This window comes from Maylandia zebra, linkage group LG3 (assembly GCF_041146795.1).
Source record: "Maylandia zebra isolate NMK-2024a linkage group LG3, Mzebra_GT3a, whole genome shotgun sequence".
Classification (NCBI taxonomy): Eukaryota; Metazoa; Chordata; class Actinopteri; order Cichliformes; family Cichlidae; genus Maylandia; species Maylandia zebra.
The window spans coordinates 8,594,942-8,618,280 of NC_135169.1; the positions used below are offsets into that span (position 1 = coordinate 8,594,942).

Consider the following 23,339-nt stretch of genomic DNA (forward strand, 5'->3'; position numbering starts at 1 on the left):
CAAAACACAGCTTACCTTTTTACTGCTATGCAGATGACTCCCACCATTCCTGTTTGTGGGGAGTTGATCTGACCTGAATCCTTGCAGCTGATTGGCCCATGTGTCTGTCAATCAGGATCCCAGTGTTCTGATTGGCTGTGGAGTTTCTGAGCGCAGTGGGGTGGATCTCCACGCTGAGTCGACCCTACAAGTCAGACGTGGTTGGAGATTCCACACTCTGACACGCCCACTGCTGCTGCCCACCTGCAGACAGGTAACACTCGGTTTGCTCCCCGTCTTCCTCCAGGACCCTTAAACTTTTTTTTTAGAGATTGACAGACCATGTGACTTTCACGCATTGCATTGTGGGTACAAGTGGCAACAAATCAAAACACTGCATTAAGCGCTAGCATTTCCAGCACTTTGGGGTCCTTCGGGACTAAGTAAAGAATACAAATACAGGCCATTTACCGTTTATTTAGCTGTTGTTAAATATTTTATCTCCTGTACAGGCCAACACAATCTATTTGTCGTTTCAGGTTGTAGTGTTACACAACATTTTCAGATCTAATATAAATAAAATGAGTGTTTCGTAATTCATTCAATTTATTGTCTTTATTTATAACTGGTATCATTGTTTCATTCTATTATAGAATCTTACAAGAAAGAGGCAACATTGTAAAAATCCATCATTATTAGCTGCTTCCTGAAAAACAAATCAACAATGCAAAGAAAAAAACTTTGCTAACAACAAACTGGAAAACAGTTATTCATCACTTGCTTGCTTCAGTACAACCCTTGGGCACATATATGCGGACGTTTCGTGGCTGTTTCGATATCGCTCTCTCTCTTAACCAATCAGATCTGGCTGTGGTAGCAGCTTTAAACTCGGTATGACCCAGGCTGATAGAGGGGCCAGTCTGGATCACATTCCTGCATTTTGTTTCTGGTTTTCCTACAAAACACAACAAACATTAGCCCGCAAAGCCACAGTGAACAAAGCAGCATAGCAACGAATTCAATTCAAATCAATATAAGACTTATTTGTAACCTACATCATCAATCATGTTGTGATAAATTACGTAATAACTCCAACAGAAGACTTAATAATACAACACAGTTAATAATACAGCAGCTTCTTGCCATTTTTGTGTTTCTTTTTATTACTGTGTGACTGTTTTCGTGTGAAAGCCTGCGTGCGCTAGTACCGCTTGCCACTCGTTCCCACAATCCTTTGCGGTTTTACCCCAGAATGACGTCATATTTTTAATGTCTGTCTTTTCAGGCCGTCCCACCCACAGTCTTGTCCGTCTCAGAGGTCTTAGACTGCAGGTAAACTGCTCGTCCCTCACTGAGTCGCCCCCTGTGGCCATCTGAGGAACTGCAGCTGCAGCCTGCTTTAAACTCTTACTGGTGTGTGTGTGTGTGTGTGTGTGTGTGTGTGTGTGTGTGTGTGTGTGTGTTTCAGCTCAGAGCTGGTGTGTTTTCAGGGTGTGGTGTCTGAAAGGATCAGTGTGAACAACAGGACCGCCCACTCTGGACACACACACTCAGGTACAAACACACAGGTGGTTTGTGTATCAGGCTTTTCTGCTGTGAAGTTGTAACATGGGGGTCTATGGGGGCGACTCACTGCTGCCTCTGCTGGACACTAGAGGAACTGCAGGCATCAGTGCTTCAGGTATGAGTCTCAGGTCTGACTGTTAGCTGAATGTGTGTGTGCAGGTGTGCGTCTCACTCTTTGTGACCAAGCTGGGAGGAGTCTGCAGGTGTACCTGGACTTAAGCCACACCCCCTACCCACCTGGCCTGTTGCCGGGTAACACTCAGCTGTTGTCTGGTTTCCAGAGGAGGCTGTCCAGGTGAGACACACATAGACAGGCTTATAAAAGTTTGGACTCTTTATTTGGACTCATTTCCAACAATGTCAGCCCCAATAAAGTTCTGGATCATTTTGCATCAATAGGCTGCTGGTTTTCTTTACTGGTTTCAGGTGTTACCAGCAAAATAGTTGTTTGATCATCTGGAAATGTACCCAGATTTATTTATTTAGACAGAGATCTTGACCCCCCAATGTTCAATACAAAGTCACGCCCATGGTTACGTACCTGTGCGGTTTACCTGTGTGTGTGTTTCAGGACAGGAAGTGTGTACTGCACGTACTTACCTGTCAGCTCCATAACTGTGGTCTCCCTGGGAGACACCAGGTAAGTTTACAGGTAAAGTCTGGTTCACGTGTTTGTCGTGCTGTTGTTTATTTGTTTGTTTGGTTTCTATCAGCTCGGCCCAGCCTCCTCCTCCTGCTCCCATCATGCACCTGGGTGAGTGGGCTCTGAGCAGCAAGCAGAGGTGCGCTGTGGGACAGGTCAAAGGTCACGTGGTGTGTTTCCTGTTCCTGCAACTGCAGTGGAGCTGCTCGCTGTGTGGCAGCGTGTACACACAGGTACTGCATAAAATACACACAGTGTGTACAGGATGTGTTTAGTGTCAGTTTCTCGGGTGCAGTGAAAGTACTCAGAGTGCTTCATGTGTTGTTAGCGTGTTGGTGGCGTGTTAGTGTTGGTGCAGTAAGTAAAGTGTCGTTTTGGAGGAAACTGCTCACGATTTCAGGTGTGTGTGTTTACCTGTTGCTCTCTCTCTCTCAGGGCTGCAGCAGCTCTCAGTGTCACTCGACCTCGTCAGTGTTTCAGTCCAAAGCAAAGTAAGAGCAGCTTCCTGTTGAGCTCACCTGCTGATACGTGTTAATCACCTGGATGAGTCAGGTGACAGTCACATGATCAAACCATGTGGCTCTGCTCTTCGATCAGGCTGGTGATCGATGACGGAACAGGTGAGGCTCACGTCTGGTTCTCAGCTGCTCTGGTTCGTGCTCTGCTGGGATTGGCTGATGCTCAGTGGGAGGGGCTTCAGAGAGCTCTCAGGGTCAGAGGTCACATCAGAGTCTTCCCTCGTGGGCAGAGCCAGGTCAGTAGCACCTGTCAGGTGTATGTGTTTACCTGTCACAGGTGAGTCACGTGCTCATCGTCGTCTTTAGACTTTATTTTGTCTTTAAAATTTAAGATGAGGCTTTAACTGTGAAAGGGCACATCCTGTTTGCATCCTGGTAACAGCTCCGTCTGCTCACACCTTACTGCTGAACTGGTTTAGGGGCGTGGCCACTTCCACCTTTAAAAGTCTGTAGGTGTGACGGACCCACGCTGCGCTCACGTGAACAGGAGGGAGGGGCCTTACAGCCGTGTGTTTCAGCGAGACTCAGGTCGTGCCCCTGACTCCACCCACTCGACCTGATGAAGCAGCAGGTGGTGTAGTTCTGAGGGTAATCAGGGCTGACTGTGAATGCCACACCTCCCACATGGAGGGTGGAGACCACAGGGGAGGGGCAGGACAGCGAGAGGCATTTAGGACTCGGGGCACACCAGGAGAACCCACAGGGCCCCTCCACCCACAGGTGGAGCTGTGTTAAAAGACCCTGCAGACTGAAACGTCCTGTGGTCAGAGGAGGTGAAACGAGAAGAAGATGCAGCTACAACCCAAAGAACAGCGTCCACACAGTGAAGCACGGTGGGGACGCTGTGGGGGGGCCACCACAGAGAGAAACAGGCGTCCTGCAGGACGTTTCCACAGGGCCGAGCCGTGAGTCTGCAGAGACATAACCTCTGTGTCTGTCTCAGGTGTGTGACGGGGACGCTGACGACTTCCTCCTCCACTTCCTGTTGTGTCTGTGCAGCAGTGATGTCATGATTCGGCCGCTCAGCCTCACCTGCAGGAAACACACCAACCAGAGACCAGAAGGTAACCCCACCCTCACACACCACCCTCACCACCCTGACTGCAACCTTCAGAGTGTGTGTGTGTGTTTCAGAGGTGAGGAGGTTCACTCGAGGAGACAGAGAGTTCCAGACCAGACTGGCTCCTCCCCTTCAGCTCACCTGTCTGCACCTCCACCCTGACTGAGCTCCACCTGCTTCGTTCTGACTTCATCTGTTCTACGTGTTCGTACAAATAAAACTTTATAGTTCCTCCTCCTGTCACACGGTATCTCACCTTCACTGACCCTGACGCTGGTGATCAGGGTCAGAGGTCACACGAAGCTCTCTGGGTTTAACAGGTCATGTGACCCTTCTACAGGAAGTGATCCCTGTGAGTGGCGCCCACATCGGAGACGTTCTCAGATGGTGATTCATGAAACCTAATTGGTAAAACTAAACACTGAACGTGTTTCGGTTTGTTTACAGAGGTCAGACGGTGAAAGCTTCAGCCTGACCAGGAAAGAATCAGTCCTCTTTAAATCACACTTACTTTAAATGAATTCCTCCTCACCTTCATGTGTTTTGTATTATTGCATCTTATACTGAAAGAGTTCATCCATCGACACATTTGAATCCTGCAACATTTCACCGTGTCAGTTTGTCATGAATTGGACTATTTTAGGATTTCAGTTCATCTTTCCAATAAAGCTGGCAGCTCTGAAACAGCTGTTCTCTCTGAGGCTGTTTTGCATGTAAATAAAAGTGAAATAATTAAATGTTCTGTGAACAGACCGTCCAGTGGAGCTCCTCAGGGCTCTGTGCTTGCACCACTTTGTTTTCTATGCTAATGAGTGTCAGAGCACGTCAGCATCAGTCCTTCAACATGGTCACAGCCTCTGATGAAGGTGTTCAAATGTGGCTTTTAATCCAGGTTTACACTTAAACAGTCTCCATGAAACGGGCCTCTGCCCTCATTCATCCTGGAGATCACTCGTCTAAACCAACCAACATAAAGAATGTGATGTTTTCAAAGCGAACACGTACACACAGTTGTTATGGATACGATTAAATGTAGGAGCGATGATTCGTGAAATCCTACATGTGTGTTCTAACATGCTTTAATGATGGCACGAGCTGACAATGAATAACATAAAGTTAATAGTTAATCTGCAACAAAACTTTTTCACCGCTTCAGTTTTTGGTCTTTTCCACATACGGTTGTTGTTGTCATGGAAACAGAAACCAATCGGGCCTTGGATGGACGTCGGAGTTCTTAACAGCAGCTCGTTGTTCATTCTGATGTTGTTTTTTAATTATATTTTATATTTAATATCATATATTGGCCGTTTTCAGCTTTATCTGAAGGGCCACAGGTCAGACTCCAGCTGGGCCTGCCGCTCTCAGCCTCACTCTGAGGAAGCCCACAGTCTCTCACAGTGGAAACTACACCGGGGGACCCCATCCTTGGGGTGGACCCATTTTTGTTGTAGCGTGTTTTGGGGTTTAAAAGCCACAGAGACGCGGTGCTTAGAAAAAATGCATTTCAGCTGTGCTGATGCTCCTGACACGTTGGAACGTTGGGTTGTGTTGCGTGGTTGAGAGGAGGCGGCAAAACACCTAGCAGGCTAGTCGGAAGAACACACACCCACGCTGGTATCGGTAATCCACGGTGGTTCTTTAATACGCCTTCTTCAACAACCATATAAAAGCCCGGCTGAACGGCTGCGGCTCAACAACATAACGCCCAGCGTTCATACAACCCAAGCGTTGCAAACAAAACAAGAAGAAAACGTAAATCCGTCCCTCGTTAAGCAGAAGCGTGCAGGCACGTGTCCTCATAATCCCAGAGAGAGAGCAGCGGCACAAACTGATGACACCATCAACCCTCGACTTGGGTGTCTTAAAGGGACACCACACCATAGTGGCTGTCACAACGTATAAGACTGGGGAAACCTGCATTCAGCTGGAACTGAAAAACACTATGTCCAGATAAACACAATCAACTTTTGGAGAAAAATAAAAGATTCTTCATCAGACTAACAACTAAAAACATGACACTTACCTTAACAGTATGGGCTACATCAAATATATTCAAGACCGACAACAACACTTCTCACTGCTGCTAATTTTAACAAAACTAAACAAAAAGTAGAAAAAGGCAATTCACCAAGTCTTGAAAAGTAAAACTGAAAAATAGAAACAGAATAAAGTAAAACATCCATCCAGATCTTTACCACCAACAACATAAAATCTATCTTGATTAAATGGCCTAATTCTCCAATAAATGAGCAATAATAAAGTAAGAAAAAATAAGACATTCAATTTATGGACGCTCAAATTAACAGAGCGACATTAAACGCACCTCATTGCCTGCCGTAGCGTTCTTCGCAGCTGCACTTCACCTCAAAGGTCGGTTAATACATCGGATTGAACTTAACCAAAGTCCAATTAAAGGAAAATAAATGTTTCTAACAAATACAATGAAGAAGATTAAAATAATTCACTGTCAGTTACTGTCGCTGTGAGTTTGACGAGGTCAGCTGCTTCATTTGGTTCTGCCTAAAGTTCTCTCAGTGATCCAGTGTTTATATGATAAGATACGTGTTTAATGCAGAGAGTTGGAATTACAAGTTGGTAAGAAGCTTTTTAACAAAGGTTTGATTTAAGCTTTAAGTTCAAAGGTGAAAGAAATTTCACGTTTGATGAAGGAAGATCAAGGCTAACAAGGACATAGGTCAAAGGTCAAAATAAGGTGAGAAAATATAATAGATATATATAATCAATCAATAAGGTGAAAATATCAGATAAAAGGGTTTTTTGGTTATAAGGAATAAAGAGGTCAAAGGTCAAAACAAGAGACACTGGTAGAGACCTCAAATCATTGTTACTGAAGAAGGAGGAGTTCTTTAACAGTACGACATTGATAGAGTTTGTTTGTGTGTTTGAGAGTTCAGACTGAAAGGGAGCGCACAATCGTGTGTGTGTCTGCAGCTGTTGTGTTGTTGCTGCATCGTTGCCTCAGGGGGAAAGTTGTGTGTGTGTTATGCAGACTAGCAGAGACTGCAGCTGTCAGCAGCCACACACACTTTCTATTCTTCAAATCAAATCACAGTGAAACATGTTCACTGACAGCTCAGCTTCAGCATCGTCTTCATGCTGTGACTGCAGCCGTTCAACTCTGTTTGTCTTTAACCCAAATCATCACAACATGCAAATATAATCATCAAAATGATGTGACTGGAAGGATGCAGCAGTCTGTGCTCCACCTTTCTCCTCCACACCTGCAGGTGGAGAACATGGATGCATGAATCTCTACAGAGTTCTTTGAATATTATCCGTCTCATCAGTTTTCAGTGAACAAAACTCCTCACAGAGCCAAAATAAGCAGTTTGTATCCAACATAACTCAGCTGGACTCTGATGCTCCGTATAACAGCCACACATGAGTCTGGATTCACTCAAAGCATTGAACAAACTTTATTGGAAATGAAGCTTTTGGACATTTGTTCTCTGATATTTGCTCTTCAGCTCGAGTCTCCATCAGTGGGAACATTTCCTGATTCAACTTTTCTTCTGTTCAAATCAAACTCCATGAGAATCAAAGTGTGAATCAGAGTCCTGATGATCAGATTCTATAGAAACATGGAGACTGTAGAGGATTTACACTCAATGTGTTCATTTGTTCCCTTCAAGAAAAATCAATCATTCATCCAATAAAATCAGTCATTGATCAGTTTGATTGACAGGACAGATGATCAGAGGTGCAGAGTTTTTACCTCCATAATTCAAACTGGGACAGAAGTATGGGTGGAGTTTGTGAGTGAAGGAGCAGCCAGTAAAGGAGTAGATCAGAGCTGCAGCACCTACATCATAAAAGGAGACCAGACCCTCCTCATAATCCACAAACACCCCCACCTTCTCAGGACCAGGATGGAGACAGAGGGGGACTGAAGGGGAAGCACATGCTATGTACTTATTTCCATTTCTCAGCACTACAGTCCAGAAACCATCCTGAGGACTCAGTGTGATTTCTCCCTTCCTGTTGATCGACTCTGTGGACACTCCTAAATCCCACTCAGTCTTTCCTTTAACCTGAACCTCAAAGTAAAATCTGCCTGAAGAGAAACTCTGCTCTCCTAAAACCATAACACACAGAGAAAATCTCTCTGGGTTGTCTGGAAGTTTCTTCCACACATCACTATGATAAACTTGTTTTCCATCATCAGACAGGATGAGCCAGGGATTTGCTGTATCAGGATCCAGAGTCACATCCACCTCATGCTGCTGCACCCTCTGCAGCTCAGCCTCAAACAGCTTCTTCTTCATGAGTTTCCAGACTGTCTCCTCCAGCTGAGCCACAGCTCTCCCCACAGTCCCCTCATATGATGGTGGATGAACTCTGACCTCTGTCCAGTCCTTGCTGGGTGGAGCTTTCAGGGAGGAGAAGCTTTGGAGGAGGTGGAGGTGGTCTTCAGAGCGTGAGAGCTGCTCCACCTCAGAGCTTCTCTCCATCAGCTCAGAGATTTCCTGTTCCAGATCTTTGATGAGACCTTCAGCCTGTTTCTCTGTAGCTTCCTGTTTGTCTTCGATCTCCTTCATGAGCTCCTTCAGGTGTCTCTCAACAGACTCCATCAGAGCCGTGAGGACCTGAACACCTTCTGCTTTCTGTCTGTCTGCAGCATCTTTACTCATCTTCACCGACTCTGTGATCTCCTGAATCTTCAGTCGTCTCTTCTGGATCATCTGCTGAATCTCAGCCTCTGTCTTCTCCAGCTCTGCCTTCTTTCCTTCATATTCTTCTCTCAGAGGAACAAACTCGTGGTTCTTGTGGTCTAAAACAGAGCAGAGCATGCAGACACATGTCTGGTCGGTCTTACAGAACAGCTGCAGAAGGTTATCGTGCTTCGTGCACATCCTGCCTTCCAGGTTCTCCACAGCATCAACCAGCTGATGTCTTTTCAGACCTTTCAGTGTCAGATGAGGCTCCAGGTGAGTCTGACAGTAGGAGGTCTGACACACCAGGCAGGACTTCAGGGCCTTCAGTCTGGTTCCAGTGCAGACGTCACAGGGAATTTCTCCTGGTTTGGCAGCTTGTTGCTCTGAGCTGCTGCTGCTGGCTTTCTGCTGAGCTTCACGTCTGAACTGAGCAACCATCTCAGAGAACAAAGTGTTGACCCTCAGCTGAGGTCGAGTGTAGAAAGTCTCTTTACACATGGGACACTGACAGCTCTGACTCATGTCCCAGTGCTGACTGATGCAGGTTTTGCAGAAGTTGTGTCCACATGGTGTAGAGACTGGATCAGTGAACACATCCAGACAGATGGAGCACAGAAACTGATCTTCAGATCGCAGATTGCTGGCAGCAGACATGTCTGCACTCTGAGGGAGAAAGAAGAGAAACATTTGATTCAAAATTCACTTTAAATTTCATTTTACAAAGAGAGAAACAAGCGTCAGTAGTCTGAGGAGCTTGGAGAGAAAAGCGTCTGGACTTCTTTGAGTTTCTTGAAGACGTTTCATCAGAGAAGCTTCTTCAGTTCTCAGAGTAACTGGTGGAGACCCAGCAACACACTCAGACACAAACTGGTTCATCCAAACACAAACCTAACATCGTAGTGTCTGCTGTACAGTGCAGCGTCCAGATGGACAGGATCAACGTTTGGGGATGAAGATAAATACAGTCGTTACAAAGATGTGAAATTGTTTCTCTGTTTTACAGAAGGTCCAAGATTCATCCAGATCATTTGTATACTTGAATAAATCAGTTTGTTGGATATTTTCCATCAATCACTGTGAAGTAAACTTCGACCTTGTTGGTGACTGAATACTTCTTATTGTACGTCCAGATCAACGAGCCATTAATATTAAACAGTGACTGTTCCAGTAGAGCTGACAGTGAGGAGGACGATGAATCACAAACCTCAGAAATGTGTTATTAACTGTTGATCCAGTATTTTAATGGCATTGATGAGAACATGTTTATTCAGAGGTGTCTGTATATTTGGTCCATTTGTGCGTCAGTAAAAACTGTCCTGTTTTCTCTCACAGATACTGGAACATCCTCACAAACTCAGGATGTGGAAGAAGATGAACTTTTCCAGTCACTCGCTGGGATACATCATTCATGTTATTCTGGATCCTCAGAAAACATTGATTTATTTTTGTGTTTCACATATTTGTTTGTCCAAATCAAAGATTGATGTTAGTAGAGAAGAAGCCACCATGATAAAGCCTGTGTGTGAAAACGAGATCAGTGGATTTGATCAAAATCCCATTTAAGGAGGAATTCTGTCCTCCAGTTTGTTTAAATAAGCTTTGGGATTAAACAGCATCATCTATGTTTGTGTCTGATGACATGTTTGATCCAGGTCAGCTTGAATATCACAGCTGATGTGTGGAACTCTGACATGTTTAAAGCCTGATTATCAGGATGATTCAAACACATCTGTCTAAATAATGAGATTCATGTTTCCACACAAAGTTATAAAGTGCAGCATCGACTGTTTTCTGAATGATTGAGGATCATCTGTGACTCTTACAGGATACACTAAGTCAGATAATCTTTGTAAAATGTGTGAATGACTTTTTGAAGTACTGACCAAAATCTGCTGGTTTACAGTGTCAAAGGCTTTATATCAATAAAGAATAAATAGGTGTTTTCACGTCTGTAATCCTTATGATCAATCAGATCCAGAATCAATCTAAGAGGAACAGGAAGTGATGAATAAATCACCCCAATAACATCCAAGATGGCGCCACGGTAGGCAGCCTGTTTCCTCAGCTCCCAGCTTTTTCCTTTCCTTTCTGTTTTTTCTTGTGCTTTAAGCTTTTTTTACCTGACACTCTTGGTCGTGTTTTATTTCTTGTGCAACGTGGACCCACAACTTTTTGTGAGAGTAGTAGTATGTTTTTTCTCCATACAGGTGACCCAGGAGTTTTGTTTTTTTTGTTTGTTTGTTTTGTTTTTTTCTCTTCCCCCCCTTCTCACCGTCTCTTCTCCCCTTTGGTTTTCTTTCTCTCCCTCTCTTTCTTTCATTCTTTCCCCCTGTCCTATCCCACAGTCATGTCTGTCCCGTTTGCAACTGAAAATAAAATAAATTCATAATTATAATAAAGGTCAATCAAATGGACCAATATGGCAAGGCCATGATGATCCACTTGGTAAAATAAATCCGCTTGGCATCTTTCTTTGCCTCAAGACAACAATTCTGATGGCTATAGATCCAAACGGGACAAAAAAAAAAAAAAAAGAGAGTAGTAGTATGTCTTCTACTCTTTTTGGGACTTTTTACCACCACTTCTGGAGAATCTGTAAGCCAAGCCATTGTTTACAATAGGGAGCAGCTGCTAGCACTGAGCAACAGGAAAGTACTCCCGGAGGAGCGACCCAAGATTCCGAAGGAATTACGACGTTGGAGGAGGGGACGCAGGGCTGGAGTGAAGTACCAGGAAAGAAGGAGACGGTACAAACCAAGCATTCCATCCATTCTCATGGGTAATGTAAGATCTTTACCCAACAAGATGGAAGAGCTAATTGCGCTAACCAGACTGCAGTGGGAGTACAAGCAGAGCAGCCTCCTCCTGTTCACTGAGACATGGCTCACGGACCACACACCGGACTCTGTCATAACTCTGGATGGCTTTCAACTGGTTAGAGCACCGGAATGCAATGGAGAGTGGTAAGAGCAGAGGTGGGGGACTAGCAATGTATGTCAGTGAGAGATGGTGTAACCCGGGACACATCACTGTGAAGGAACAGAGCTGTACCAAAGACATTGAACTGTTGGCAGTTAGCGTCCGGCCATACCACCTGGCCAGGGAATTTTCACACGCTATTGTGCTGACTGTTTACATCCCACCCTCGGCCGACGCTACAGCAGCCTGTGATTACATTCACTCCACTGTCTCTCAGCTACAGATGGCACATCCGCAGTCCCTCATTATTATTTCTGGGGACTTCAATCATGCCTCACTATCTGTCACTCTCCCAAACTTCTCCCAGTACGTTGACTGCCATACAAGGGACAGCAAAACCCTGGATCTATTGTTTGCCAACACAAAGCAGGCTTACAGTGCATCACCCCTCCCCCCGCTTGGCCACTCAGACCACAACCTGGTCCTTCTCCACCCCACCTACACTCCTATGGTGAAGAGGAACCCCCCCACGAAGAAGGTGATAAGGGTGTGGTCTGAGGAATGCACTGAGGCCTTAAGAGACTGTTTTGAATGCACAGACTGGCAGGAACTCTGCAAGCCTCACGGTGAGGACATCGACGCCCTCACCCACTGCATCGCGGACTACATTCATTTCTGTGTTGAGAACACTGTGCCTACCAAGAAGATACAGTGTTTCTCAAACAATAAACCGTGGGTCACCCCAGAACTGAAGGCCCTGCTGAACAAGAAGAAGAGTGCTTTCTGGTCGGGAGACAAGGAGGAACTTAAGAAAGTCCAAAAGGATCTTAAATACAAGATCCGAGAAGGCAAGGAGCACTTCAGTAGGAAGATGGGAAAACCAACTCCAACAGAAAAACGTCAGAGAAGTCTGGAGGAACATGAAACAAATCTCTGGACATTTCCAGGACAATGGAGGAGCCACAGTGTCTGCTGGCCGGGGGTGGGCTAACGACTTGAATCTGTTTTTTAACAGATTTGACAATGGCCCACTGATCACCTCTCCCACCCCCCAGGTTCCATTAACCCCCCTCCAGTTGCCGCCCCCCCCCCTCCGGGTGCAATGCCATTGTCACCTGAGCTCTCCTCTCACCACAACCCTGCTTCACCCCTATCCACACATCTATCCACAACGAAGCGAGCCCCACCCCCCACTCCAGCCCAGCCTCACATCTCCTTCACAGCTGATCAGGTGAGAAATCAGCTCAAGAGGACGAAGGCAGCAGGTCCGGATGGAATCTGCTCCAGACTGCTCAGGGACTGTGCAGACCAGCTCTGTCAGGTGGGCCTGTACATCTTCAACCTGAGCCTGAGCCTGGAGAGGGTTCCTGAACTGTGGAAGACTTCCTGTGTGGTTAAGGTGCCAAAAATCGCACACCCCAGGGAGCCCAACCACTTCAGGCCTGTTGCCTTGACTTCTCATCTGATGAAGACCATGGAAAGGCTCATCCTGCACCACCTTCAGCCACTGGTGGGCTCAGTGTTGGACCCCCTGCAGTTTGCCTACCCTTCTGGAATTGGGGTGGATGACGCTGTCATCTACCTGGTACACCGATCCCTCTCTCACTTAGAGCAGGCGGGGAGCACTGTGAGGATCATGTTTTTTGACTTCTCCAGTGCTTTCAACACCATCCAACCCGCACTACTGAGAGGGAAGCTGGAGGGAGCCGGAGTAGGCAAACAGCTGACTGCATGGACCATCAACTACCTTACCAACAGACCACAGTATGTGAGGCTCCATGACTGTGTGTCTGAGGTGGTAATCTGCAGCACGGGGGCACCACAGGGCACGGTTCTCTCACCTTTCCTGTTCAGCCTTTACACTTCAGACTTCTGTTATAATTCGGACGATTGCCATCTACAGAAGTTCTCAGATGATACAGCCATCATTGGATGCGTATCAGACGGGAATGATCAGGAATACAAGGGGGTCATCAGTGACTTTGTTGGCTGGTGTGAGACCAACGTACTCCAAATCAACGCCGGCAAGACAAAGGAGATGATCATAGACTTCAGGAGGAAGTCACCCCCTACAACACCGGTGAACATCCAAGGGAAAGACATTGAGATAGTGGACTGTTATAAGTACCTGGGTGTTCACCTCAACAAGAAACTGGACTGGACTACAAATACAGACGTCCTGTATAAGAAGGGCCAGAGTCGACTCCACCTGCTGAGGAGACTGAGGTCCTTCGGAGTCTGCAGGACTCTGTTAAGGACATTCTATGACACTGTGGTAGCATCTGCCCTTTTCTATGCAGTGGCCTGCTGGGGGAGTGGATGCACGGACAGGGACAGGAGCAGGATTGACAAACTGGTGCGGAGGTCTAGCTCCGTGCTGGGATGTCCCCTGGAGTCTGTGGAGGTGGTTGGTGAGGGGAGGATGTTAGTAAAGCTGACATCCATCATGAACAACCCACATCACCCACTGCATGAGTCTGTGAGTGGGCTGAGCAGCTCCTTTAGTCAGAGACTGAAACACCCTCGCTGCAGGAAGGAGCGCTTTGGCAGATCATTCGTCCCAACAGCAGTTAGACTCTATAACTCCTCAATCACGATGTCATAAGTCACTGGACACTGTGAACATCCACAGTCACCACTTCATGCATAATGGACCTTCATGTGTACGGACATGTGCAGGTATATGTCTGTATATGTATACATATGTATATCTAGTGTGTACATGTGTGTGTGTGTGCATGTCTATAAATAGGAATAGTAGTGGTACAATAGCTATATCAAGCTATATAGTTTATGTCTTCCATATTTCCAATTATATCCATAATCACATACTGTGTATGCTACCATTGTATATAGTGTATTATCTTACTTTTTTTCATTGATTGTACTTATTTGTATTTTTGTATTTCCTTCTGATATCTGTACCTGAGCTGAGGTGACGCAAAAATTTACCCGTTGTGGGATCAATAAAGTCTTATCTCATCTTATCTTAAACAAGAAGTGTGGAGTCAGTCTGAAGTCCAGAGCACAGCCTGAGTCCACAGTCCTGAGCAGAGCCACAGTGAGACTGAAGCAGCAGCTCGATGCTCCTACAGTGGATCTGTGGTTACATGAGCAGATTTCTATGGATCCAGTGTGACTGTGATGAGTCCTGATGAAGTGAACAGAGTGAAGATTTGTGTAGAAGCAGGAAGTGTGATCAGCTGCACTCACCACTGTTGCTGAGAGGAACCTGATGGACTCCAGTGAATCTTCTTTTAGAGACAAACAGGACTCGACTGCAGCTCTGCTGCTGCTCTCTCACACTGTCACTTCTGCAAAATGACGTTGAGCTTCTTGTTTTTCAGGTGTTGCTCCGTCTCTTCCTGCCTCTCCCTTTACAGGAATCAGCCGGTCTGTACTCAGTGACTGTGTGCAGCGGGTGGGAGGAGTGAGGAGTGGTGTGTGGGTAAAGTTCAAACAGTAATGACAGCCCATTTTAACTTTGGAGAAGCTCACTTGCGATTGTTCAACATGTTGTGTAGCGCTTTCGATTCCGATCTTGCAGCCTGCTTGAAAAAGAGAAAATTGCCAAACAAAAAATCTCAGTGCACTGTTAAAAATCAAAAAATATGAAGGCCTAGTTTTAGGACTTGTCTAAGCATACTCTTAGAATAATTGATCAAAACTGGCAGGTTCAAAGTGGTACCAAAACAAAATGCATCAGTAAATCTCCAAAACTTTCATCCACCAGTCACACCTCACACAACAGCAATATTCTATTACATAATGAGTTTTTGTTTTCCCCCATGTACCCAGATGTGTGTCATGATAAGACCTCCCCCACACATCAGAAACAAGAAACTCAATAATCTATTAGTCTCCACTCATCTGACCCCCCTGCAGCATTCTGTTCACCCCTGCAATGATTCAATCATCCTTCCCCAAAAATAATACTAGTTCACTAGTCTGTGTATCACTTCTCAACCTACTAAGTGAACCGGACAAGATGATGTTAACAGAAATGCTTAAAATACTGTTTGATCTTCATGAGCTTCATTGCATGTGTGTTTGTGTTAGTAGGATTAATGCATTTTTCTGTTTGTGTAATTTTGTGTACCTCTCCTCTTTGCAGTGGTCCAGACACTTTTCAATTCTCCACGCAAGGCAGTCGTTTTTTCTTCCCAGTTTCCTAAACCCAAATTTCATTCCCACACTAAAACAGCCTTCCTCCATGTCCTCCCTGCTCCTTCCACTGTGGTCTCATCTCATCTCCCTCCTTGCAGCAGTCCAGTGAGAGTCAGTTGTCTTTCAGCTTTGTCCTGTGTCTTTAACACTCTCATCTTGCCATTTTTGCGCCGAAAGTGGCAAATGTCCAACTCAGGCAGTCTTTTCAAAGTCCATTCACACACAGTGAAGTTGCAGCTCGTTGGAAATGCACATCCACCCATCCAGTCATGATGATGCCATTTTTATCCTTGCTGTCGCTGTCTTGCACAGCTGCTGCTGCTGCTGCTGCTGGACCTTTTCTTCACTACTCAGGATGCTGCTGTGAGCTCTTGAGATCCATCTCGTTGTTCTGGAACTGCATTTCTTGTCTTCAGGGAGAGATTTTGGAGCTTGTGTTCTCAGGGTGACAAACACATGGAAGTTAAGCTGTAAAACAATTCAGCCAAAACTTGGCTTGAGTGTTTCTAATGATGTTAACCTATAATGGTGTTAACCTATAATTTTCTTCCGTCTGCTGCACGTGGAAAATTGATCCAGGTCTGCTCTTCACCTGCAAGTGACACACTGAGACATTTTGATCATTGTTCTCACTGCTTAAAACAACACATCTCCCCTCTCTGGTTCTGAACGCCCCTTTCTTAAAATCCAGAAAGTGAGACAATGCTGGTGGCCTGCAGTACCACCCTCACCCTCTAGTCGGAAACAACTGTTACACACATTTCTACACTCCTCTCTTTTTTTCTTTTTTTTCTTGTTTTGTTCCCCATTTTCAACATTTTGAACCCCAAAATCCAAAACATCCATTCAAAATCCAGAACATCCAGACTCAACAACTCCTTCTTCCCACTGCTGTCAGACTCTTGGACAGCTGACCTGTTTTAACAGTAATGTTTGCACATCAGGTCATCTTTCATATCAAGCTCACAGCTCCTTTGCACATACATCTACCTCACACTTACATTTAGTCTCCACTCATTTATTCATAGTATTTGTATCTTATCTTGTTCTATTTGTATATATTAGCCTGCATCTGTGTGTGGACAGCACAGAGATCCACATCTGAAACCATCAACAGTCACATGTAGATCTGCTTCATCTTCAGCTCTGTGTTTCGTTTTTGTCTGATCTTCTCTGAAGCTTCCTGACAGTCAGCAGCTTTGACCTTTGACCCACATGAAGCTAACATGTGACACAGAGTCAGGACGCTCCGTGGAGATCCATCAGAACAGCTCGGGGTCATCTTTATAAACTTCCTGTGGATCCTACAGTCTAAGATCCAGAGCTGTCACTAGGATGGTTCAGTCATTTCTCATCAGCTACAATTAGAACTCAGAGCTGAGCAAATATAATCAATCACATGCTGTAGAAACATAGAAGTTTCTATCCTTCAGAAAACATCTGACAAAAAGATCTAAAAGTGTGTGAAGAGCAACACTTGTTGTTCTCTAAATGTTTGGCCACAGCTGTAGAAAACACTGTGAGTGTTGGTCAGTAATGACATTTAATTTATCTTTGTGCAGGTAAACATGATCCAATCTTCTATCTAAATGACTGCTTTGTCTTTAAAAAGGTGAAGAGTCTGAGGCCGGTGACCTTTCCCCGAGTACATCCTCACAGCGGCTCACAGGACCAGGCCTCACTCCTGTCCTGCCAGAGGAGAAGCTTCAGACATCTGATCAGTGGAGTATTAGTAACACAGAAAACTAAAGAGGACGTGTTACTTTCATCTTTATTTATTTTATACATCTGTCATTGTTAGACATGAGGTTCACTGAAATCATTAGTTTTGTCAGATTTCTCTCCCTCTTCCATGTGACTGTGTCAGCTCGTCAGCATCTGTTTGGGACGAGAATGCACCAGGAAGTAATGAAAAGTACCATTAAAAGCAGGAGAGGTTCTTATATTACAGAAGAAGAGATTATTGTAAAAAACTATCTCAATGCCATCAATGATTTAGGAACCTGAGAGAGGACTTGGTAAAATAAGACGTTCTTATAACTTCACCCTGTGACGGGCCAAGCTGCGACTCTCAGGGATGGTGATGTAGGTACAGAGCATGTGAGAGTGCGGTCCAGGAAATGTCTCTTCTAAAACTAGATGAAGGCACAAGGGGATCAATGTCAAGGCATTGAGATTCGACATCTTCAGCCTTCAGTGGAGACTCCAGAACACCTGGGTGGGTATCATGACAGACAACAGAGAAGAAATCCACGTTGAGACTTGGGAGGAAGGAGTGCTGGGCACAGAAGAGATGAAGAGTATCTGAGATGATGAGAAATCCATCTTCCTCCAAGCTGTGAGTACATCATAGTAAATGTGTCACACCTGTCCAAACCTCCCTCCACAGACGCTCAATTCTACATTTGAAAAATACAGAAACGTTGTCAAAGGTCAGTCGCAGACTGACAAAGAACAGCCAACAGCAATTCAGCTGGAGCCAGTCATGATGAAACAACAATAATGTCAGTTTGATCTGAAGAGCTTCAGCACCTCTGGTTGTGCTTTTCCCACTAAGAAAGCTTCCACATCCTCTCACAGTGAACATCACCTCAGCAGGCTCTGGACCATATCAGATTTTGAAATAAGTATTCAAACAACAGGACACACAAAAACTATTCAAATACCAGACTGACACACTTACAGCACTGAACAAATCCTGATGAGTCCATGTTTAAAAATCACGAGACTAACTTCAGAATAGATTTAACGGAGCTTTGCTCACATGAAGGCAAAGGGAGCAAATCCAAATCTTCTGATCCAGCCAGAAAAAACTCAAGTGCAGTGCTGTTGTTGCATTAATGTTTGGGAAGCAACCATCCTCTCCTCAGACACAAGAGACCCTTTAAGACCAGCCTCGCAAAAGCAGTCACACTGAATGAGAAAGGAGTGGACAAGAGCTTTAAAAGGATGGCTGGAGGTCCACAGTGTTGAATTTGGTGGGTGGGTTGCACTTCCACTCCTCTAGTCAGAGCTGTATTTCAAACACACACACACGCACACGCACACACACACACACGCGCACACACACACACACACACACACACACACACACGCACGCACACACATGCGCGCACACACACACACTTTGAATATTTGGCCATGTTTACTGTAGCAGATTCCCAGATAATAAATATGACATAACCCCAAAATGAATTATTAATATTTACTTTAGTATATCGACGTACCAACTACAGAAATGAAAAATACTTTATCACCTGGAAGAACTGAGCCACAGCTTTACTTCTGTGTGGAGAACAAAGCGTCTTCATCAGAAGGTGGCAGCAGAGATCTCTAATCTGAATCTCCTCTTTTACAGTTTTTTCTGAATGCTTAAACCCTAACTGTGATTCCTGCAGCAAAATTTCTAAAACTATTCAGACTTATAGCAAAACCACTCACTGAGTTTGCAAAACTAAAAGCACAAAAACTGCTTTGCACTCAGTTTGCAATTTTGTAACACACACTTTGCAAAACTGTAGGCACAATTCACTGCACAACACTCAATTACCAAATTTCCAACACATGATGGTCTCTCTTTGAAGTCTAAACCTGATGTTGAAAGAACAGTTTACACTGAACTGTCACAGTTAGTCTGAGGAATAAAATCTGCATACCTACTGACTACTTGTGGGATAAAGCAACAGAAATGAAGACTGGAAATAAAACGAGACGTTTCAGTCACACAGCAGAGTACTCAGCTGTTAGTTAATGTGATGACAGTGAGCTGTGTTTGTTCAATAGGAGTTGGTAGCAGATGCAGAGGTGGTTCTTTAACTGATACGGTGGCTTTGAAAACATTCTCATATCCCAGCACACAGAGTAAATCATGTATTATTATGTGAAGTGGCGATAAAACCGAATTAAAAATTGAAAAGTGCTGTAGTTGTGTTTAACTCCTGCATCTCGGTCACTTCTAATGACACATAAATCAATGTTCAGAAGTCCTTGCTGTGTGTGAGACACTGACAGATGAAGCTCTTCTTCTCTTCGTGTCTTTGAGCGGCTGCTTCGATAAACTACTTTTGTTTTGATTGTCATGATCACCGTCGCTCTCACTGTGTGCGAGGAAATCTGGATCCTGTTCTTATATGAATGATGCTAATCTCCATCTGTCGTTATCATAATCTGTGATCATCCCAGCACTGAAACAAGCTAACAGTTCACCTGTAACTCCGTTTGTAATCCACATGTCTGAACTACAGATGAACGTGATCGGCTCAGACGCTACTTGTCTGCATTTTTATTCTCTCCTTTCTTCTGCAGCTTAAGGACTGAAGCAGTGTGTGCATTACACCAGAGATTTGGATTTTCTTCTGCTTTTAATAAGCCTGAACAAACAGAATGCTTTCTACTCTATTTTGCTTGTAACTGTAGGTTTTTATATGAAATAAAACCATTTAAGCACAAACATCATAAATGATCTAAACATCAGATATTATCTGAGGAGTACCAGCCAGACAGAGTCAGGCTCACCTTAATGCACAACTTGGGAGAGAATTTTAAAACGTTGACACACTGATCATCAGACACCTTCACGAGACAATCACGAGTATGAGCACGCAAATATTTGTGGAGATTCTTTTCTGAGGTCGGGTTACACCGAAGGACGGCTTTGTCACTCCCTCCTTGACAAAGCAGTCAGAGATGTGCGTATAGTGCTTATCACTGCTAATCAAGCCAGTAAAGTAAGATGTTCTTGCAGCGTTTAGTCAGTTGAACAAGGTTAATAAGGTCTTTTTCCACATCTGTTCAGCTTTCCTACAGAATATAATCCTGCATCCAAGAGGAAGGATTGACGGTTTGAAATAAGCTGTATTTTAAGGGGCTACACAATGGAGAGCTAATCGACATGTATTATTAAAACAATTGAGGTTATCACAGATTTTTGAAAACGTGGATGTTTAAATAAGCGCAGAGAGATTAGAATATAAGTGCAGAATTCAGATATAGCTTCTGAACTTTAGAATGAATTATGTAGTTTTCATTTTGTGGAGTATGTCTTACTCGGCTTGTTTACACTCTGCCTGAGCACTCACACCACTTTATACAACACGCCTCATTAATGGCACAAGCTCCTGAGGATGTTTTACCAGTCGGTGGTTGCTGGAGTACTTTTCTATGCTGTGGTGTGCTGGGGGAGCAGCACAGCAAAGAAGGACTCATCCAGGCTGGAGAAACTGATCAGGAGGGCTAGCTCTGTGGTCGGCATGAAGCTGGACACTCTGGTGACAGTGGCAGAGAAAAGGACACTAAAGAAACTGATGGACATTATGAACAATGCTGGGCATCCTCTGCACACGGCCATAAACAATCAGAAGAGTCTGTTCAGTGACAGGTTGCTTCTCCCCAAGACAAGAACTAACAGACTTAATAACTCCTTTGTCCCACACGCCATCAGACTGTTTAACTCCTCTCTGGAGGGGAGAGGGAGGGGAGACAGGAGGACAAAGGAGGGGGGAACAACTAAGCTGTAGTGCCTCTTCACCTCACTGTGTAATACTTTTCCTAATAGTCAACGGTGCAATAGACCTCAATACTCGAAATGTGCAATTCACTTGTATTTTTATTTTTATTCCTATTTATTCTATTTATCCCCTTCGTATATTTTATTTATATTGTCTCTGTATTTATATATATGTGTGTGTGTGTGTGTGTGTGTGTATTATATATATATATATATAATATTCTGTAACTCTGTAACTTCTGTCGGTGCTGTGCTTTTTTGGAAACTGAATTTCCCAGAGGAACCCACCTGAGGGATTAATAAAGTTCTATCTTATCTCTTAAGCTTTAAGTGCTTTCTATCCCACACTCACACTACAGTGGGCTGTGGAGAACAACCTGGGGTCAGCATCGTGCCCGAGGATATTTGGCATGCAGACTGATAGATGTGCTCCCTTCTGAACCACAGCCACACTATGAGATCACATCCTTCTAATTACAAGGATTATGTTTCTTCCCTCAGGAGTTGGGATGATGGGCAGTGAGTACGACTGAACATAGAGATGGGAGGAGCTGAGGAAAGCATGAAAAGCCAAATTCTGTTGAGACAGAATAATTGGCTATTTATTATTTCACTCAATGGCACGTAAATCAATTCATAATCCTGGTAATGTGTTTTTCTTTCAGAATCTTTGGTTGCTATGCTCTCTCACAATTAAAATGAATCCACAGTTCATTTCTTTTCAAACTCAGAGTCTTTTTATCTTTCATGTTGTTTTTACGTTGTTCTAGTGCAACACTCAGGCTGTAGTTTCCAGTTCCTGTGTATTATCTGCACACATGGTTTCTGACAACAAAGCTGACTTTGACTTGGAACATGTCGTGTCAGCAAAAGCTCTGGATAATGTTTCAGTGAGTCCTGTTCTCCAGACAAGAAATACTATTTGGCAATAATAGCAATAATTTTCCACATGGAAAATCTTTCTATACAACTTTGTTTGCAGTGTGAGCTTCACTTCTATGTGTAGAACACAAACACTCATGTTCTCTTGTCCTCTTATACTCTGTTCAGGTCTGTTGAAAATAATGTCCCAGTGGAAAAGCTTGTTAGTTTAGGCCTTTATAGATTCTGATGATCTCTGAGCAGCAGCAGAAGGAAATAAACCTCCAACAGAACGAACTCTGGGAAATTCAGTCATCTTTTCACAGGTGGGGATGAGGTGAGAGAAACAAAGAGCTTTTAGAAATAACAGTCAACAAACACATTATTGGGATGAAGTCCTTTCAGCCTCTGTGCGACACACAGACAACCTCCCACAGACACAGACACACACAGACAACCTCCCACAGACACAGACACACACAGACAGACTGTAGACAGATGAAACGAACATATATTGATGAACTCAGGATGACCTACTAGCCTTGTGTACATGTGAGAGCTTCAGGTATATAGAATTACTGAAGGCTGTTGTTGAGTGTTAGTAAAAGGCGTACATGTGACAGGCGTGTACTCTCTGACGTGAAATGTTTCTGAGGCCAAGGTAAGGCCAAGCTGGGCAGCCAAGACCAAGAAATGGACCAAACCCACCAGAATTGTTATATGTAGCAACGAGCAGCACTTTGCATGTTGAAGGACACGTGTATCAGCAGGGGTGGCTTACCCAAGAACACGAGCCACTCTAACTATGTAAAGCACTTTGTGCTACATTTTCTCTGTATGAAAAGTGCTTTATAAATAAAGATTGATTGATTGATTGATTCTGTTCCTCGTGTGGTTCTGGGGCACACCGCTCCTCCTGGCTGCCTGACCCACGTCTTCTCCTTTCACCCTGAATCATGTTCGCTGAAGCCAGAACTTTTCTATGTCTCACAAAAAAACAAATCATCTGTTCAACAGCCGTTATGTTTATCAGTAGGCTGGCTTTATTGTGCTCATTAATGCTGCAATAAGGACATAGTTAAAGCCTTGTATTCTTACTTGTATTGTTCCAACAATCGTGCTGGGTCAGGGGTGGCAAACTCAATCGCACAGGGGGCCAAAGGTCAAGGCACACTTTAGGTCTCGGGCCACACAAGATAAACATTTATTGAACACTAAAACAATGTTTTTAAACATATATATGAATTAAAAAAAGACAGGAATATTATTAAATAAACTTCAAAAAATAAACTTTAAATATTTTGCTCTCCATAAAAATATATCCTGTCAAAATTACACAAGTTAGAAATATGAACATGCTGCCAGAAACCCAGAAAAATAAATGAGAGCAAACACAAGGTTGGAGCCGCATGTAGACGAGCTGGGCGCTGCTGCAGGAGTGCAG

General features: G+C 44.3%; 2 protein-coding genes across 5 annotated transcripts; one reads left to right on the top strand and one right to left on the bottom strand.

Annotated features, from left to right (window-relative positions):
* Window positions 1-79: 79 nt before the first annotated feature.
* LOC143412410 (CST complex subunit CTC1-like) lies at window positions 80-10,366 on the top strand. Of its 4 annotated transcripts, XM_076882337.1 has the most exons (10): window positions 80-253; window positions 1,265-1,311; window positions 1,448-1,533; window positions 1,705-1,840; window positions 2,117-2,185; window positions 2,259-2,421; window positions 2,624-2,679; window positions 2,786-2,942; window positions 3,650-3,770; window positions 9,775-10,365. In XM_076882337.1, exons 6-10 carry the CDS (start codon window positions 2,290-2,292, stop codon window positions 9,924-9,926), a joined length of 618 nt encoding a protein of 205 aa, XP_076738452.1. In that variant the 5' UTR covers window positions 80-253; window positions 1,265-1,311; window positions 1,448-1,533; window positions 1,705-1,840; window positions 2,117-2,185; window positions 2,259-2,289; the 3' UTR covers window positions 9,927-10,365. The 4 variants fall into 4 exon arrangements, 3 of the variants coding, with proteins under 3 accessions (XP_076738452.1, XP_076738450.1, XP_076738451.1); XR_013097034.1 differs by lacking the exons at window positions 80-253; window positions 1,265-1,311; window positions 1,448-1,533; window positions 1,705-1,840; window positions 9,775-10,365 and adding exons at window positions 3,841-4,118; window positions 4,214-4,523 and having other exon boundaries at window positions 1,939-2,185; XM_076882335.1 differs by lacking the exons at window positions 80-253; window positions 1,265-1,311; window positions 1,448-1,533; window positions 1,705-1,840 and having other exon boundaries at window positions 1,937-2,185; window positions 9,775-10,366.
* On the bottom strand, window positions 7,180-14,727 carry LOC143412409 (E3 ubiquitin-protein ligase TRIM21-like). The gene is made up of 2 exons (XM_076882320.1): window positions 14,575-14,727; window positions 7,180-9,105 (listed from the first exon to the last, which is right to left on the bottom strand). The coding sequence occupies exon 2, from the start codon at window positions 9,094-9,096 to the stop codon at window positions 7,450-7,452; it is 1,647 nt and encodes a 548-aa protein (XP_076738435.1). The 5' UTR covers window positions 9,097-9,105; window positions 14,575-14,727; the 3' UTR covers window positions 7,180-7,449.
* Window positions 14,728-23,339: the final 8,612 nt, after the last annotated feature.

What these genes read in the sequence shown, in the direction of transcription:
- LOC143412410 (XM_076882335.1), top strand. Translation starts at nt 2,052, where the DNA reads ATGTTCAATACAAAGTCACGCCCATGGTTACGTACCTGTGCGGTTTAC. An exon ending in GTCTCCCTGGGAGACACCAG is followed by an intron (nt 2,186 to 2,258) that starts GTAAGTTTACAG and finishes GGTTTCTATCAG; the next exon opens with CTCGGCCCAGCCTCCTCCTC. An exon ending in CACCAACCAGAGACCAGAAG is followed by an intron (nt 3,771 to 9,774) that starts GTAACCCCACCC and finishes TTTCTCTCACAG; the next exon opens with ATACTGGAACATCCTCACAA.
- LOC143412409 (XM_076882320.1), bottom strand. Translation starts at nt 9,096, where the DNA reads ATGTCTGCTGCCAGCAATCTGCGATCTGAAGATCAGTTTCTGTGCTCC.